The following is a 15,944-nucleotide window of genomic DNA, read 5'->3' as shown; positions in this document are numbered from 1 at the left end:
ATCCCCTCTCTCTCAGCCTAATTAGCCCTCATGGCACTTCCCAATCCAGTCACCTGCCTGTTGCTTCCGCTTCCCACTGCGCAATTTGATAGCGTCATGACCGCAATCACTAGTCCAACCACTATCATCACGTCTCCATCTATTGGACTATCTTCTGACTCCAATAACCAGATCGACATGACTCCGCTATCTACTATGTACATCCGCATAAACGTTTCGATTCAGTACTGACATGCCCACTTCGCTTCCCTACTCATGGTCACACACACACTGTCTCTCTCTCTATGCTGTTTCTTCTTCATGACCCATAATAGTCATGCATCTTTATGCTCTTCCATTCGTCATCTCCTTTTACTCCACACTAGCCCCGGCCCTTTTTCCCACATGCACATGCTATTGACAATACTTGTCCATACTTATCTCGTCTAGTCCAATGCGCCTCATACTTTGTTTCCTGTCAGACCCACCTCCCGACTGAGCCCCTTCGCTGTCTGTCATTGTTTGTCCATCGACTGGGTCCCTCGAAACGCGTCCCGTGTCGCCGTCACCACCATTCCTGTGGCGCAGCCACCCGCATGAATACAAGACCATAGCCTCTGAATACCACTTTCTCTCCATTGTCCCATTTGACCCATCCTCCCCCCCCCCCCAAAGCCCCGAATGTCAGCCTCGTATACCGTACGGCCGTTTACGGTGTAGCATTCGGCCCAACCAACCTGTTCATTTACTGCTCAACGACACCTCGTCATCTTCTCGGCCTTGCCCAGCATCCCGCAACACGAGTTTCAGCATGCCAGCGATGCGCTTACTGCCGACACTGCCTCACCCACATATTAGCTTTGTACCGCTTATTCACTCCTCTCCATCCCTGGGTGAAAAACAAAGGTAATCGCGTCAGGTTCCTTCGGCAACAATCCTACCGTATTACATGTTATTAAACCCAACCTGCCCGCTTCCGCATCAGGAAATCCCCTTGCTTCTTCTGCCTCTCTCTACTTACGTACCATTACGTGGACAATCCCCTTGCTCCAACCTAAACACCACCAGTCTCGAATTTGTCCTGAAGCCTGTTCAATGTGACACGCTTAGCATGTGCTCGATATAGGCTGTAGAAACAACCTTAAAGGCCGACTTCATGCCTGATAGACTAATATTAGTATACACTATCCTACCGCCTGGTCCGTAGAACAAGTCTAGAAAAAGTTCGCTTTGTCCTCCAACACGTCGTCTTGCTTGGCAGCATGTGAGATTGGAGCAAGCAGACTATTCAGCATGGTCATTCCCAGATCATCTGTGAGGTCGCCGTACTCCCTGTAATGGTTCTTGCCCAATTCATGATAAAGAATGCTTGCACAATAAACTAAAAACGGAAATGAATATCTCAATAACAAAAGTCAGATAGATATGCCAAGACTCAATCACGTGATATGTGCTCTCAAGCTATTGACTGATACAATAAGTATGCAAATACAACAAATAATAGATATGGTGATGAAAGTTGAGCATTTCTTTGATGGAACATGAGAAACATCAAGCTGGTTATAGAGGCTGTGTTTGCTTCGTCCATGTGGAAATTGTGTGGAAATATTTCATGTATCATTTACTTCACTTCTTATTCGAAAAAAAACCCCTACGCCCATAGTTACATTTTACATTGGAAATCAAATGATTTTCGATGATATATCACGATCAAATTCCATCGTTCATTGGAGTATTATCTTGTCTCAATGCTCAAGTAACTTTGTGGTATCATTTTAGACTTGTTAGATGAACCAGTTGATATAAGAATATAAAAATTGCACTTCTTAATATTCGCTACAAGCACTCAACAGTGACTGAATCCAGTTCAAGAGAGTTGTTTACGATGGACTCTGGTCGTGTGACTCTAACCTCTTTGCTAATGCAAGAAACTTGACGACTTTGTTAACATAATATCTCCATGTATCTACTCACTTTTCAAATCATACACAATATGTATTCTCAGATCCTTTTTCTTTACGCTCCCCATTCTCACTCCCTCATATAACCTCTCTGACTATAATAAATCTGAACTCCCCCAGTATGCTTTGCATCCACTCGACTACCTTCTTCCCTTCAGCATAACCCGACTTCTCGTAATCATTGCTGTCCATCAACACTTCACATCATTTCTCCCAACATGGTCTAGCGACTCCATCACATCACTTCGCCAAAGAATTCAATTTTTTATGCGCCGCTCGTTTTGTAACGTGTTATAGATACCGAAGTGAAAAAAGCTCTCTACAGTTACCCTGAGAATAGTACGGTATACGAGATCATTTTTTTGCCAATCCAAAAATCATAGCAAAAGTCAAGATAGAGCAATTTTGCGCATTTCTATCGGATGGGATACCATACCCTGATTAGTGACTGCAAAATCCGCTCTGTATCTCAGCTCTAGTACTATCACATGATTCCTCAACAATTATTCTAACCCCTCACTCACGACACTATCTCTCAAAACAATACAGCGGACACGGTCCGAACTGAGACATCATACGCCACAAATAGAATAAAACGTGTCTCCCCGCCTAGGATACCCAAGCGAGTTATTGCATAACCTAGACAAATGCAAGCATGTTGCAACGTCGCGAATGCGCTTGACATCATTCGGGACTTGAGCAACACTGCCGATCAAATCAAGTAGACTATTGCATCACCCTCATTGAGCACAAGTACGAGTAAAGCTTACAGACGTTGTAGGATGCAGTCACATCATAGGAGGGGTTCCGTTGCCGATCTCTACCAGGCTAAATGCTGGCATGCACCCACACGACGTTGCGGCTGAACCCTGAAAGCGCGAGGCTGGTTTGGTCGGATCTACATTGACATCACAGCCACAGTCAATAAATATGCATATAGACCTGCGTCGAGTACGAGTTATAACCATCACCACCTCAGGAAATCGATAAAAAATAAACTCCCGCTGCTTTCCTATCGTCACAGCCCTGCCGCGTCGTTCCGCGAACTCGTCATCACAACACTCACCATGCGCACCATCTTCACAGCAGCAGCGACAGCAGCATTCTGCTCTCTCGCCTCCACCCTCCCAACATCCAACCTCACCCCACGAGCAGGCGGCCCGGCGATCGTACCCATCCCCTCCACCTGCACCGTCACACCACTCGCTCCGCCCAGCAGCAGCAGCAGCAGCAACAACAACAACAACAACAACCAGTCCTTCCTCCCCGCCCCCGGCACCGCCGACGCCTCCCTCTACAGCGCATACTATCCCTCCTTCTCCTCAAACAAAACCCAAATGGCCCAGCAGTGCCTACAACAATGTTACGGCTACGGCGACCACATCGAGTGCAAAACTGCGTTTTGGGCTGAGAATGTGGTTGTGCCCCCGGGTTATTATGGGACTGAGGGTGGGTATCTGGCTACAGCTTGCTTGATGTTTGATCGCGTGTTGAGTGAGGGGGATTTTGTCGGGGCGCCCCAGGGGCAGGGGACTGGGGCTTTTGCCGCGACGGTGGAGTGTTGATGTGATGATGGGATGGATGAGTTGGATGAATACGTAATGATTTCGCTTGTAACGTGTTTTTCTTTTCAGAAGCGACGTACATTTAGAATAAAACTTAATTCAAAAGTCATACATAATGGATAATGCGAGACCGATGAGTGCCCCTTGCGGACATACTTTTGCGGGGAACCTCTGAACGGTGTCTCGATTTTGCAAACAGCAAATACTTAGTAAACCTATACTTGGCTAATTAACGAAATTCCTCAGCTTCTTAACTAAAAAAGCAAATAGGGTTCATATAAAGAAAATATATACCAATGACGTTTCGCCGATTCATACAAATCCGTTTTCTTTCTTTTTTCGACAACATCAGATCGAACAGATACAAAACATGTGCATGCTTGAGAAAATAAAATCTCAACCTCATGTTCAATGCGAATGCGCAACCGACTCTTTTCTGTCATATCCCTTTGCTAAATTACCGTAAAATTTCGGATCTCGGATCACTCCTTGATATTCCATGATACCGTAGCTTGCAACCACTCGTATCTGCAAGCACAAGCAATATCGTGCTACTACTATACCGCTTGATTCATCTCCCAACTAAACTCACTACTCGCGTGACCAAAACAACCCAACTCTTGTCCACCCCGTATCGCTAGCACACTCCTATTCCCCATCCCACACCACTTCTTCATACCTTCCTAAACCAAAAACCTCAACAAATCGTATCCCCATCTATCGCCGTCAACAACGTACGACTATCATACGACTTCCTCTTCGTATACTACTAAACCCTCTCCTCAGACCACTCCAAGAACCCCAAGACCAAAACCATCAGAAAGAGCCGCAACCGTTACAAAGCCATGTAACATCCTACACCCATCTCAGGGTCCATACCATACCACGGTACAGCCACCCCCTCTAGCCCTCATTCCATCCCGCAACTACATACCCCTTCGGTCCCAAACTTCTCTTCTCTTAGTTTTGTCATCGACCACGCCACTTCCTCACGTGACATGTAGTACCGTACATCACTCGTTCCTGGGCATTTCTTTGCGCCACTTGGTCTACTACGCCACTATCATACCACCGCCGCACCTACTACTGTGGCGGCTCAAGAAACCAGACTAGTAGAGTCGATTACTAGTACGGGAATCCCGACGTTGACGCGCCTTATTTTAGTACTACCAACTACTTACCCCATCTACGTAATTTGGCCCAAGAAAAAAAAACCCTTTTTTTTTTTTAAAAAAATCAAAGAAAGAAAGAGACAGACGATGGATAGTTACGCAGGCTACGGGGAGGCCGGGGGGAGGTGGAAGCTAGGACGGATGAGGGAGGTTGTGCCGATTGCACTGGCTTTTTTGTTGCGCATATGGCACTTGTTTGATGGAGCTGGAGACACTGCCTTCAGCCGTGTAGAATGGCAAGTGTACGCGGGATGCGGGTATTGCAGGTGGGCTAGTACGTTAGTGGGGGATGTTTAGCGAGAGGAGAAAAGAGAGGTAGTTAATGTGGAGTAGACATGTGTAAGTATGTGGTGTGTTTTGGCCCCCAGAGGATTTTTTTGGGGCATCCGACATTTGGCATGGGCTATTTGTGTACGATGATGATGATAGTGCAGTTGGCGATTTAAGAAAGCGGTCTGCATGTCTAAAATTATTTTGTGGTGTTGGGTGCAAGACATGTGTTTTTAGCTCGACGGTGAAAGAGGCGCAACACGTGAGCTGGGTAAATGGAAGAAAGTCGGGTTCGGGTACCTGTCCCGCGCATGCAGCATCAACCTACCAACTTTTACTTTCCCTTCAGCCTCGAAATTCTTGTCTGGCCTTGCGTTTCGTCCGTACTACTCTCGCTCTAAAACTGCATCGAGTCTTTTTCATTCCCCGATCTCTGACTGACATCCTTCTCTTTTTTTTCTCAAAGAGGAAGAGAAGAGAAAAAAAATGACCATTACCCATACACGGCAATACCCATTCGCTTGCCTGCAGCCCAGAACCCCACCCACGGAATACCAAAATAACTCCAGCTCCCGGGCCACAATCACCTACGTGTAATGTCCTTGCTGCCCCCCCCCACCTCGCTTGACCAGTTTTTGTAAGTATGTACTCCACCACACGCTCAGTCCAACAACAATCTGTGGGGTCAGCAAGAAAAAAAAAGGGCGAAAGAAAGTCGGGTGGTAAGAAAATCGTCATGTACACTAGTCCAAACTTAGTCCTCTCTTGCCCCAAATTCAGCTCCTGCATTTCATCCCTTTGAAGCAACAAAAAGCGAAAGAAGGAACAAAAAAAAGTAGTAAGTAAGTACGTAGGTAAGTAAGCAAGCGTCAAGCGATGCTCACTCGGCCATCCCGCCAATTCATGTCTCAGATCTTAAAAAGAAGAAGCGAGATACAAATTAAGATACACGTACATGTAACATGTGAGACCTTGTTTTTCCCTTTTAGCACAGAGGCAAGCTAGCTAGCTAGCTCGCTAGCACGTAGTCAGGAGACTGAGGCCACCAAGTCAGGGCGGGTAGAAAGTAAAAAAAAATAAAAACGAGAAATGCCATGTATACTACTAGTATCACTACTACTGCTACTACATGATAATTTCCAGTAGCCTCCAAAGTAGGCGACTTAGCCCAAACTTACTCGTTCTCAACCTAGCCTTTGGATTGGCGGAAATGTCCGCATGGGACCCTCGCAGTGACGGATGTAAAATGGAATAGAGAAAAAAAAAACAAAAAAGAGACAAGAGGCTGATGATGAGACTGGATTGAAAACTAGTCAACTGTTAACTTGACTTGCATACCGGCTTTTGCTGACTGTTCGGCCTGCTATATCGGGATACGAGCCCGTGGCTTGCTCTAGCGCAGGAAGCGACTTATGGGGGCGCCGGCGGCCGGTGCGCGCGGTGGAGTCGAGACAAGCGGAATGCGGTTATTTGGGATTTTTTTTAGGGCTAATCCGGGTGCAAGGGTCACGGGTCCGTGGGAGAAGGTGGGTAGGTAGCACGCAAGAGGTACAGTAGTAGTAGTCCTAGTTGGGCTAACGCGAGATATGTGTGTATGTAGTGTGGAAAAAAAAAGTTGATTCTATGGCATTATGGTTTCCTATCAAACAAAATAACTATTTCGGCCGTAGCTGCGTCAAGGAATTCCCTGTGGTCTAAAAAAGGTATTTACGCTTCCCAACAAAACAAAGACTGTGGTTTTTGTTCGTCGTGAGCGAGCGAGCGCCAGAGTCATTGTATGTAACCTGGCCAAATCACAAACCCCAAAGCAAAAGCGCTGCAAAAGAACAATCGTCGTGGAAGCGTGGCGAGAAGAAGGGGTATACAAGAATTGAAGTGATGCAACAAGCGATGGTGGAAGAAAAAGACATTGCTGGCTGATCAGGAAACAGCTTCAGTCTTGACCGGTGTCGTACTCTTGAACTCGCCGTGCAGGATTTCGAGTAGTTTTCGTAGAGTGTCTGAGTTTGTGCTGCATCGACGTGTGGAAGTGCCGTCCTCATCTTCGCCCTCGGCATCGTCATCCTGCGTGAGCAGCTCAATGGTTTTCCGGAGCTTCTCGTACGCAGCGTTGAGTTCAGAGTGGGAAACTTCGAGCTTGCTGTACTTTTCGTTGAGAATGGAAAGTTGGTTTTCAAGATCGCGTGCATGCTTTTCTTTTCGCTCACGGAAAGCGCGCTGGGCAGCACGATTTTGAGCTCGTCGGCGCTAGTATTTGTTAGATCGGATGCAAAGTATTTTTTTAAAATCAGACTTACGCCAGAGGTTGTGTGTGTTCGCTCAGCTGGGGCGGGGGTGTGCACGGCTCCAAAGGTTGGCTCAACATGTTGCAATGGTCGGGGACTGCAGTATGGGCTGTCGTGGTCGGATCCAAAATCCGATGGAGTCATGGGCATTGGATATGATCCAAACTGCACGGGCTCGTCGACAATCTGAGGATAGTATGCATGCTGTATTTGGGCGGGAAATTGGTCATATGTGGAAGAAACCTTTTGGATATGAGTTTTGAGGAAGACGGCACTAGCATGATCAACTACTTACGGGCGATCCGCTGAGACTGGGGACTTTGGACAACTCTGGGGGCATGTCGAATACGGTGGTCTGATGCGGGGGAACAACGTAGTTGCTCTGGGCCATCCAGTAGTCAAAAGAATGGGAGTCCATTGCAGTGGTAGTTGGGTGTGCTGTAAGCAGTGACGAGAAGAATGGTGGTGGTGGGGTGATTAGTAGGTCTGGTAGTACGTATGGCAAGGCTGTGAGTGCGGGTAAGTATGGCGTGCGATGGTGATGTCTGTCTAGGCAAGTTTGCTTATGTGGTGAAGAAGGCTTACACAACGGTGGGCAAGCTGAGATCTTATACAGGAAGCGCACGACGGGCATCGAGTGCGTCGACGTACTAGTCGGTAGAGATGGTGGCCGAAGGCTTGGACAGGGATTTGGGGAAGTCGATACCCATGTCCATGTCCATATCCATGCCCATGGGCATGCCACCATGTCGGCTTCCAACGGCCACAGCGGAGCCTAGACATGTGGCGCTGAGCGAAAATACGTGCATAAGGCGAGCCTGACGCTTGCCTTTGCGTGGGACTGTCGCAATACTTTCGGCCCACGCGTCCGGGGGCACAGACCAGGCGTGCAGCGGGCATCCCAAGATGTTGTTATTCTCGTCGAGGAATGGCTCGCCAGGTTGGACCACCGATTGCCGCGGGCCAGGGGCGTGCATGGAGGCGTGCGCTATGCTGGTTTGAGTGTTTGATAAAAGATTGGCAGGCCTGCTGCTGAGCTAACCCGCACATGTGCAGCACGCACGCCCGTCATTTGTGCCCGCCTTTGGCAGCATCCCAAAGGTGCCTGGGCGTGTCTTTGGGAGAAGACGGCCGCTGACCATGCGCGGTAAGGCTGAAGGAGGGCAAGGGCGAGGGTGAGGGCGAGGGAGCGGTGGCGAGGGGCAGTGTGGATGTAGGGAGTGGTTAGCAGGTGGTAGCACTGGTAGGCAGGTAGTAGTGTAGTGTACACCCACACAAGTGGGATGGGCTGTTCACATGCAGACCCGTGGGTGGTGTCCGGGACCGTCTCTTGAGGGTTGATGGTACACTAGCCAACGACAGGAGGGCCCGGTGTCGCTATCGCTGCAGTGACGTACGGAGCCCGGGGGTGGCCTTCAGCTCGTCTGCATGTGTTGCTGGTGGGTGAGGGGGAGGGCAGGCGTAGGCGTAGGCGTAGGCGTAGGCGTAGGCGTAGGCGTATGCGTATGCGTACAGTATACAGTGACAGCAACAGCAACAGCAACAGTAGGCCGAAGTTCGGTCGGGGTCACGTGTCGTTCGCGCTAGCCACAGCCAGCCACAGATGCAGCCGCTCTCCAATTCTGTCACCGCCCTTCGGCCTCGCTTCAACACGACGACGGCGAGCTCACGGAGCCGAAAGGGCGCCTGCGTGGTGCACACAATAGCCGGCCTCAAGCCGCTCCAAGCGGCGACTCTGCGATAACAGACAGCCCTGCATCATCTTGCCGACGGACGAGCACCATGCTGCGATGCGACTAGTATCGGCGACTGAGTGCTACTGCTTGCTTGCTTGCTTGCTTGCGACCAGATCAGACCAAATCAGACCAGACCAGACCAGACCAGACCAGACCAGACCAGACCAGACCAGACCAAGGCAGGCCGTTGTGTCTTGCTGCCACTCACCATGTCAAGGGGACAATGCCGCAGATATTCGGCCGGCAGTGTCTTTGTGAAAAGCACGCATTATCGCGTGTGGTTGATGGCTGCTAGCATCTGCCACGCTCCATCGGTCAGAGATGGCCTGTCGAGGCTGGGGATTGGCGGGCAGACGTGACTGGCACTGGCACGTGTTACCCTCGACTCTACCAGTCCACGTAAGCGCCGTAGCCATGACTTATCAGCAGCCTCTTCCATGTAACATCGCTGTAAGCGACCGCTACCTGTCTGCTCCCACCGTGCGACTATTGTACCCTCCCCACGCCACCTCCGCGGCGCTATCGACTCATTCTCCATCATTCTGCTCCCCCAAAAGCAACCCGTTACCCCCGTTTGCCCCCGTTGACCGGTGCTGGCCGCTAACACTTGTATACACTACACTCTCACTCTACACTGATGCACCGCCTACTCTGGCCACAAAAGTCGCTCTCATGTGTGCCGTGTCGTATGACTTGCACATATATTTGCACCAATCCACGTGGTGGTCGAGTAGGCCACAGCCCTACCTACGGCCTTCTGCTACCACCAAGTACGCTAGACTACTGGCTGAAAAGAGTAATTTTGCTTTGGGCAAACAAGATGGCTCCGGTGACGTAAAATCCTCCATCGAGCCGTCTGGACTCTGGCCCCGGCCATTCCCCTCGCTTGGAAAGCCCATCCGCTGCCAATCCCGTTGACCACATACGCATATGCACTGCCAGCTAGCCGCATGCCGTAAAGATCATCGGCCGCTGCAGTACCTCTCCTCTACACATATGCCTACAGCAGCTGCTCTGAACACAATATGCATATGGCTATCTTATCTGATTTGCATTTCTTCCATCCAATGATTCGTGGCCCGTGCGACCTGCAAGCAAGCCCGCTCCAACATATCTCCTACCCTGCGTACATAATCGGTCCTGCAAGACGAAACCACTCGACATGGCCTGCCCCGCTGCTGACACAACTCTCCTGCTGCACCGTAAAGCACCAAGCCTACCCAGCCGGCTAAACTGTCAGCAACAGCAGCAACTCCCCAAGCAACCCTTTTGTACCACCAAATTTAAGCGACTCATGGGGTTTGTTGCTGCTCTTCCGCGTTGTCATGTACCCGCTCCGGGAACTATCGACACCCACTAGTCCCAGCCCGTGAATTGTTAATGCAAGTCTTCTGCATTCATCAACACAGCCGTCTCAATAACAAGCACTGAAGGATTCCCAGCACCTGACGCTTGTCTGGTGAGAACGCCTAACGACCACGAGTCGAACTGCATTTATTTTCCTCATTTCACCCCCAGCCTATCCATTTCGCCTTATATAAATATCTTAGCACAGTCCCCAATCGTCATAGCGTCTTGGGGCTGGCGCATCTCAGGGTCCAGTGCCAGGCCAGTCCGGCGGACGCCAATCCAGCCCTACAAAAGCACTGGGACATTGTTGCTTTTACTGACTGACGCTGGCTGCTTGCTTCCGATACTCCATGCTCCAGATTCATCGTACGACAGACACAAGCTCGCACCATGTGCATGCCAAGCTTTTCCGTGGCATCTTGACACGCGGGGAACTCGTCGTTGAGGATGGGGGAGAAAAAGCCAGCCACCATCGGACATCCGTCATGGTTGGATACTCTATGCATCTGTATTGGCAGATTACGCCTTGTGTATACACCAGCGAATATCCTATTGTGGATCGTAGTCTTCCCTACGATGTCCCTCATTCCTTTCGCTTGAAGCCTTCCCAACACTTGTTTCTTCTCGCTTCTTGGTAAGCTTCGCACTCGCATCCCGCTTTCGTTATTTCTGCCTCTAGCAGCGATCCGTCCGTCACTTGTCCTTTCCCGCCAGCTGCCCTCTTTTCTCCCCTCCTAAAACAAAACCGCACCGGAAAGTCACTCAAACGTACATATTTGCCGATGATGCCCGACCACCGTACGCGTCAACGGGACGCCTGGAAATGCTTGCCTGCGGATTCCGCGTCTGCCCGTAACCTCACAAACTCCCTAGGACATGCCTTGTTGGAAAATACCTCACTACCGTCATTGTACCATCTTACACAAAACTACGTACGTATGTATGCTAAACCGCCCGTGCACGCCTTCATCCCCCAGACAAGACCCCCCTCCCACCGCTCGGAACCGACCCGCAACCGAGTCTTCACCTGTGGCTTGCACTTGTAGCACACCAACAACCCATGTCAGCGACACAATGCAAGACCAAACCACATACTTCTTCCTCTCTCGCGTAAGCAGTACCCGGCCAAACCACCCAATCAAACCCCTCCCCTCCCTCTCTCTTCTCCAGAAGCCACAAAGACCAAGTCGACCCAAGCTGCAGCCAGCAAGGGTCTTATTACACACATACATATTCCAACTGCAGCAATGGCTGGTGGGTGATCGGTGCGTTCCCTTCCATGCATCCTTCTAGACGCAACCATTTTCCCTTTGCCTTTTTGTCTCATTGTTGGGCGAGGGAGACTGCGGGTGTGCGTGTGTGTGTGTATGTGCGTGAAAAGCCTTTGACGTCAGGATGCAGGGACATGCATGGGTGTGTGTATGTGGATTTTTGAGCCTCAACTTTTGCTTCTTCTTCTTCCTCCTTGACTTGGTGCGCTGACGTGAGGTTGGAAGAGTATCTTGAGGCGAGGAAAGCTTGGGTACGCTTGTTGCTTACTTGGATGCTTGCGTGTGTAGAACTGGGCGCAGCGAGAGATATGGCGACGTCACTGCGTGGATTGGGCAGTTACTTGAGGGAGGCTTGATCAGCATTTGTTCATGTGGTTAGAGTAGAGTGCTACGGTTGGACTTTGACCGTGCATCTTCTCCTCATCCCTCCTACTCAACCCCTTACTCTCTCTCTCTCTCTCTCTCTCTCTCTCTCTCTCGTCTTTCATGTCTCCACCACCGGCTATCGAAGCACATATCGAATGTGAGAATGTAACGAATGAACAAACAACAGACACATTAAAACACTTGTGTCCACTTGAAGCAAATGTGACTGCTAAGCCATACTTCAACAATCCATTTATCAAATCCCACATCAATATATACACTACTCGAGATGAGCCCTTGGGTCAACTTGGAAATGCACCATCAAGAGCATCTATGTTTATCAAGACCACGTCTTAAGCTCAATCATAACATTTTCATCCTCTATCTACTACTATACCCTATCAATCCCCATAATATCCTCCTCCAACCTTCCACCATGCCCACTTTACCGAGTTTAGCACTTCACATCGTCACAGGCATGAAATCATAACAGTCATCACAGTAAACACGTAGATATCACCCCCGCACTGCCATAAGCTTTGCAAACATGAACAAAGCATCATGGGCAGAACACGAAGACGCAAAAGTGCAGGGATTAGATACTGCTTGGAAGTCCGTATGGAAGAGGGACCGGAGGGTACGGCGTATGTCGCAATCGGTAATCGCATGCCCTAAAGTAAGTTGGCGCAAAGGGAAAGCAGCTTAAAGATAGGCCAAGGAAGGAAGCCAAATCGCGAGGGCAATCTCAAAAGAGTCCAGGGTTCCAAAAGGGGAGCTCCACGGGGCTTTCCAGAAGGGCAGGGAATCCAAGGTTATGGGATTATCCGGGTGGGTACATGGCAAAGGGCTGCGGGAATGGCCGGGTGGATGGTTTAGGCAGGGGTTGCCAGGTGACCGGGCGGAGGATGTCGCAAAGGCTGCAGGGGTGGTTGAACGGATATGGTATGTTGCAACGGCTACCGGGGTAGGGCATGATTGTCGCATGGCGGTCGAAGGTTGCTCGGAGGTTGCGCTGGAATCGACCGTAGCTGCAATGGGGCTTACCTTCACACTTCACCTCGACACCACGCATTGCCATGAGGCACCGACCAGATTGAACGTGGTAGTGTTGACAACTACTCGTGATTAGCATGCAAACTCCTCCAAACGCCTTCGCTTTTAGTTTTCCGAGACGCCGTATCGCTATGCAGAACAAGAAAATGAAATCAAAAGGTATACTCTACAGAGTCCAGAGACCACTCCGTCGTTTGCCCATGGGGTAGATGAGGAGGGCCGCCATGAACAAGCCGACAGTAATGCCAATGGCAATCTGAATCATGGAAGCTGCGACGTTGAAGACAATGGCGTTCAAACTATCGGGACTCGACTAATTTGCGTTAGAAGTGACCATTTGAGGTAATACAGAGTGTCTTACATCAGCCCCTCCTGCTGCGCCTTTGATCAAGGCAGATGCAGTTTTCAGAGCAGAGTTGATGCTCCCGCTCGATGCAAGAGATCCAGGGACCTGTACATAGACGGCGGGTAGGAGGACAGCAGCGGCAACTCCGTGGCGCAGGCGACTGTAGAGATTGGCCAAAACACCGACTGTGAAGGCACCAAATGTGTATGCGATTGGAGCAGAAGACGAGAATTTCTTGCTAGCGTAGAAGTTGACCAAGTAGCCAGCAAATGCAATGATGATCATGGCAGGCATTTGCTTGTACTTTGCTTGTACAGTGAAAGTCGTGAAGAAGACATACAGAGGAACGAAGAGGAAGCTCCAGTATGGGTGCAGGGGTTCCTGGCATTGGGTCGCGTTGGTGGCATTGCTATCGATAGCACCGTAGATGGCCGTGCCGACAGTTATACCATATCCTAGAAAGAGAGAGTAGATGATGGCAAATACGAGTCGGATGGAGCCAGGCACAATGGCGCGGGACTGGAGTTCGAGGGCAGAGCTCAGGACCAGCCACCCGGGAAGGATCAAGGCGATGGCGCTCTGTGCAATGGCTGAGAAACAGAAGAGATTTCCATTGTTGATGCTGCCAAAAGCACGAGCAAGGAAACTCATGAGAATGGTAGCCGTGATTTCGAAAACAGTGCTGTACGTCTTGGAAAGTGGAGCGATGACCAGTTGGAGCACACCCAGAACCATACCAAGGGCGAGGATAATAGGCATGTCAATGAAGCGTGCTGAGAAGAAGACGGAAACGGCCGCGCTGGCCAGGCCATACATGATGACAGTCAACCAGACAGGATGCCTGTCTTTTGCGTTGATGACGGTGTCGAGGCGGGTAAGAGCTTCGTCGAGACTGATGACATCATGCAGGACCTCCTTGTAGATTTCGTGGGTATCTTTGAGCTTAGCCAGGTTGACGCCCTGGGCAGTGCGGACAATCTTGACTTCGGCGGTATGGGTAAGGTTGTCGTCGAAGGAAATGATCATACAACCCGGAATGTAGAGAAACTGGCTGTTGATCTCGAGAACCTTTGCTGTCATGGCAAGATATTCCTCGAGGCGATGAGTGGGTGCGCCAAAAAGCATAAGAGCACGACACATGCGAATGATGTACTGCTGTCGCTTAAGGATGTTGGCCACATGAATCTTGATCTTGGCGTCCTGGTCTTCTTTGGCTTTCCAGACTTTTGCAACAATGCCACCACTGCCCGTCCGCTTATGCTGGCGCGGTCGCAGGGGAGGATCTTTCTTTTCATCTTTGGGGTTGGCCAACTTGGTCGAGGCACCAATCAGAGTAGCTAGTGTGTCGGTTGACTGGATGGGTTTGTTTGCATTGTACCATTTTCGTTTTGGCGTGTTGGCGCCCGAAGAAGAGGCCGGATGGGGAGGGGTGGTATTGCTGTGTTCGGAGGCGGCGTCGGGAAAGGCAGGTATGGGATTCTTGTATGTCTGGAGGATCTGGTAGAAGATGCCTCCATTATTGTTGCCTGTCACGGCATAGCCGCCATCCGAGTCGGTGTCACTAGAAGTATGGCCTTCGGAGCTCTCAGCACGTGTAGTTTCAGCATATGCAAGACGGGCATTGTGGGCATTGAGCAGCTCTTCGGCATCGGCAGTGTGCTGGTCCACGGTGTTTTGTCCCGAATCGGGCCCTTGAACAGGCTCATTGCTGGGAGAGAGCTGGGGAGAAATGGGGACTTCAACATTGGCGGAGCTGTTGAAGCGCACTCGTGTCCTGCCCGTCGCCTGCTCAGGCTGTACTGAGGGTGTTGGGTAGGTGGGGGCAAGGCGGTCGAGCTCGTGAGCATCGACGTTTGTGCGATCAGACGAATGGGACGAAGTGGGCTCCATTGCGGGGGGGATGGGGCGCCCAGAAGGGGAGATGGCAACGAAGAGAGAGTGCTTTTGTGTGGACCAAAGGAATGAGGGCAGATGTGGTTTGAGGGGGGGGTCAAGCATAAGTATATCGGCATGGTGCTGGGTGCTGGGTGCTGGGTGCTGGGTGCTGGGTGCTCAGGGCTTGGGCAGTGAGGAGTTGTCGTCGGCGTTACCTCATGGGCCCAACTGCGTTTGCGGCCGTCGATGCGAAGCCAAACGACCAGTGCGTCGCGGGCGCGACCTGGCGGTGGATCCGAAGAATGGATCAAGAGAGGGTAGTGATGGTTGGGAAGCGCCGAAAGGAGAAGTATGCGAGCAATCTCGAAGCCAAAGGCGGCGGCGTCGGTCACGGGTGATGCAACGGGGCCCGGCTAAAAGCGGAAATCCGTGTGTCATGGATTCGCTGATTGGCCGCCGCCACCAGCAGACGGGCTAAAGTCAGCGACACCCGACATGCTGTGTGAAAAAAATCCATCTCACCACCACCCGCCGGCACACTCGCCCTCACCCCCGACTCGACGACGCGAGTCCCCGTGGGGCCTGCGACGGCCGGCACTGGTCCAAAGCCTCCCTCGCTGCTCGATCCCTCCTTGGCTGCGCTGCCACCGTGTCAGCAGCAAATTAGAGCACGCTCTAGAAGCATCGCCGGATCCACACAGTCCCTGACTACGGC

General features: G+C 50.8%; 5 protein-coding genes across 5 annotated transcripts; 2 read left to right on the top strand and 3 right to left on the bottom strand.

The window, feature by feature from the left end:
• Positions 1-3,007: 3,007 nt before the first annotated feature.
• On the top strand, positions 3,008-3,505 carry COCMIDRAFT_27603 (uncharacterized protein; the record flags this gene model as incomplete). The annotated part of the gene is made up of 1 exon (XM_007691284.1): positions 3,008-3,505. The coding sequence occupies one exon, from the start codon at positions 3,008-3,010 to the stop codon at positions 3,503-3,505; it is 498 nt and encodes a 165-aa protein (XP_007689474.1).
• A 3,362-nt stretch (positions 3,506-6,867) lies between these two features.
• Positions 6,868-7,650, bottom strand: COCMIDRAFT_38118 (uncharacterized protein; the record flags this gene model as incomplete). The annotated part of the gene is made up of 3 exons (XM_007691295.1): positions 6,868-7,194; positions 7,245-7,475; positions 7,528-7,650. The coding sequence occupies 3 exons, from the start codon at positions 7,648-7,650 to the stop codon at positions 6,868-6,870; spliced, it is 681 nt and encodes a 226-aa protein (XP_007689485.1).
• Positions 7,651-7,882: 232 nt separating this feature from the next.
• Positions 7,883-8,209, bottom strand: COCMIDRAFT_6628 (uncharacterized protein; the record flags this gene model as incomplete). The annotated part of the gene is made up of 1 exon (XM_007691277.1): positions 7,883-8,209. One exon carries the CDS (start codon positions 8,207-8,209, stop codon positions 7,883-7,885), a length of 327 nt encoding a protein of 108 aa, XP_007689467.1.
• Positions 8,210-9,382: 1,173 nt separating this feature from the next.
• Positions 9,383-9,886, top strand: COCMIDRAFT_38117 (uncharacterized protein; the record flags this gene model as incomplete). The annotated part of the gene is made up of 1 exon (XM_007691294.1): positions 9,383-9,886. The coding sequence occupies one exon, from the start codon at positions 9,383-9,385 to the stop codon at positions 9,884-9,886; it is 504 nt and encodes a 167-aa protein (XP_007689484.1).
• A 3,288-nt stretch (positions 9,887-13,174) lies between these two features.
• On the bottom strand, positions 13,175-15,244 carry COCMIDRAFT_99353 (uncharacterized protein; the record flags this gene model as incomplete). Its single annotated transcript, XM_007691304.1, has 2 exons — positions 13,175-13,321; positions 13,370-15,244. The coding sequence occupies 2 exons, from the start codon at positions 15,242-15,244 to the stop codon at positions 13,175-13,177; spliced, it is 2,022 nt and encodes a 673-aa protein (XP_007689494.1).
• Positions 15,245-15,944: the final 700 nt, after the last annotated feature.

Source organism: Bipolaris oryzae (assembly GCF_000523455.1).
Source record: "Bipolaris oryzae ATCC 44560 unplaced genomic scaffold scaffold_96, whole genome shotgun sequence".
In the NCBI taxonomy this organism is placed as follows: Eukaryota; Fungi; Ascomycota; class Dothideomycetes; order Pleosporales; family Pleosporaceae; genus Bipolaris; species Bipolaris oryzae.
This window is presented reverse-complemented; position numbering and strand designations above follow the sequence as displayed.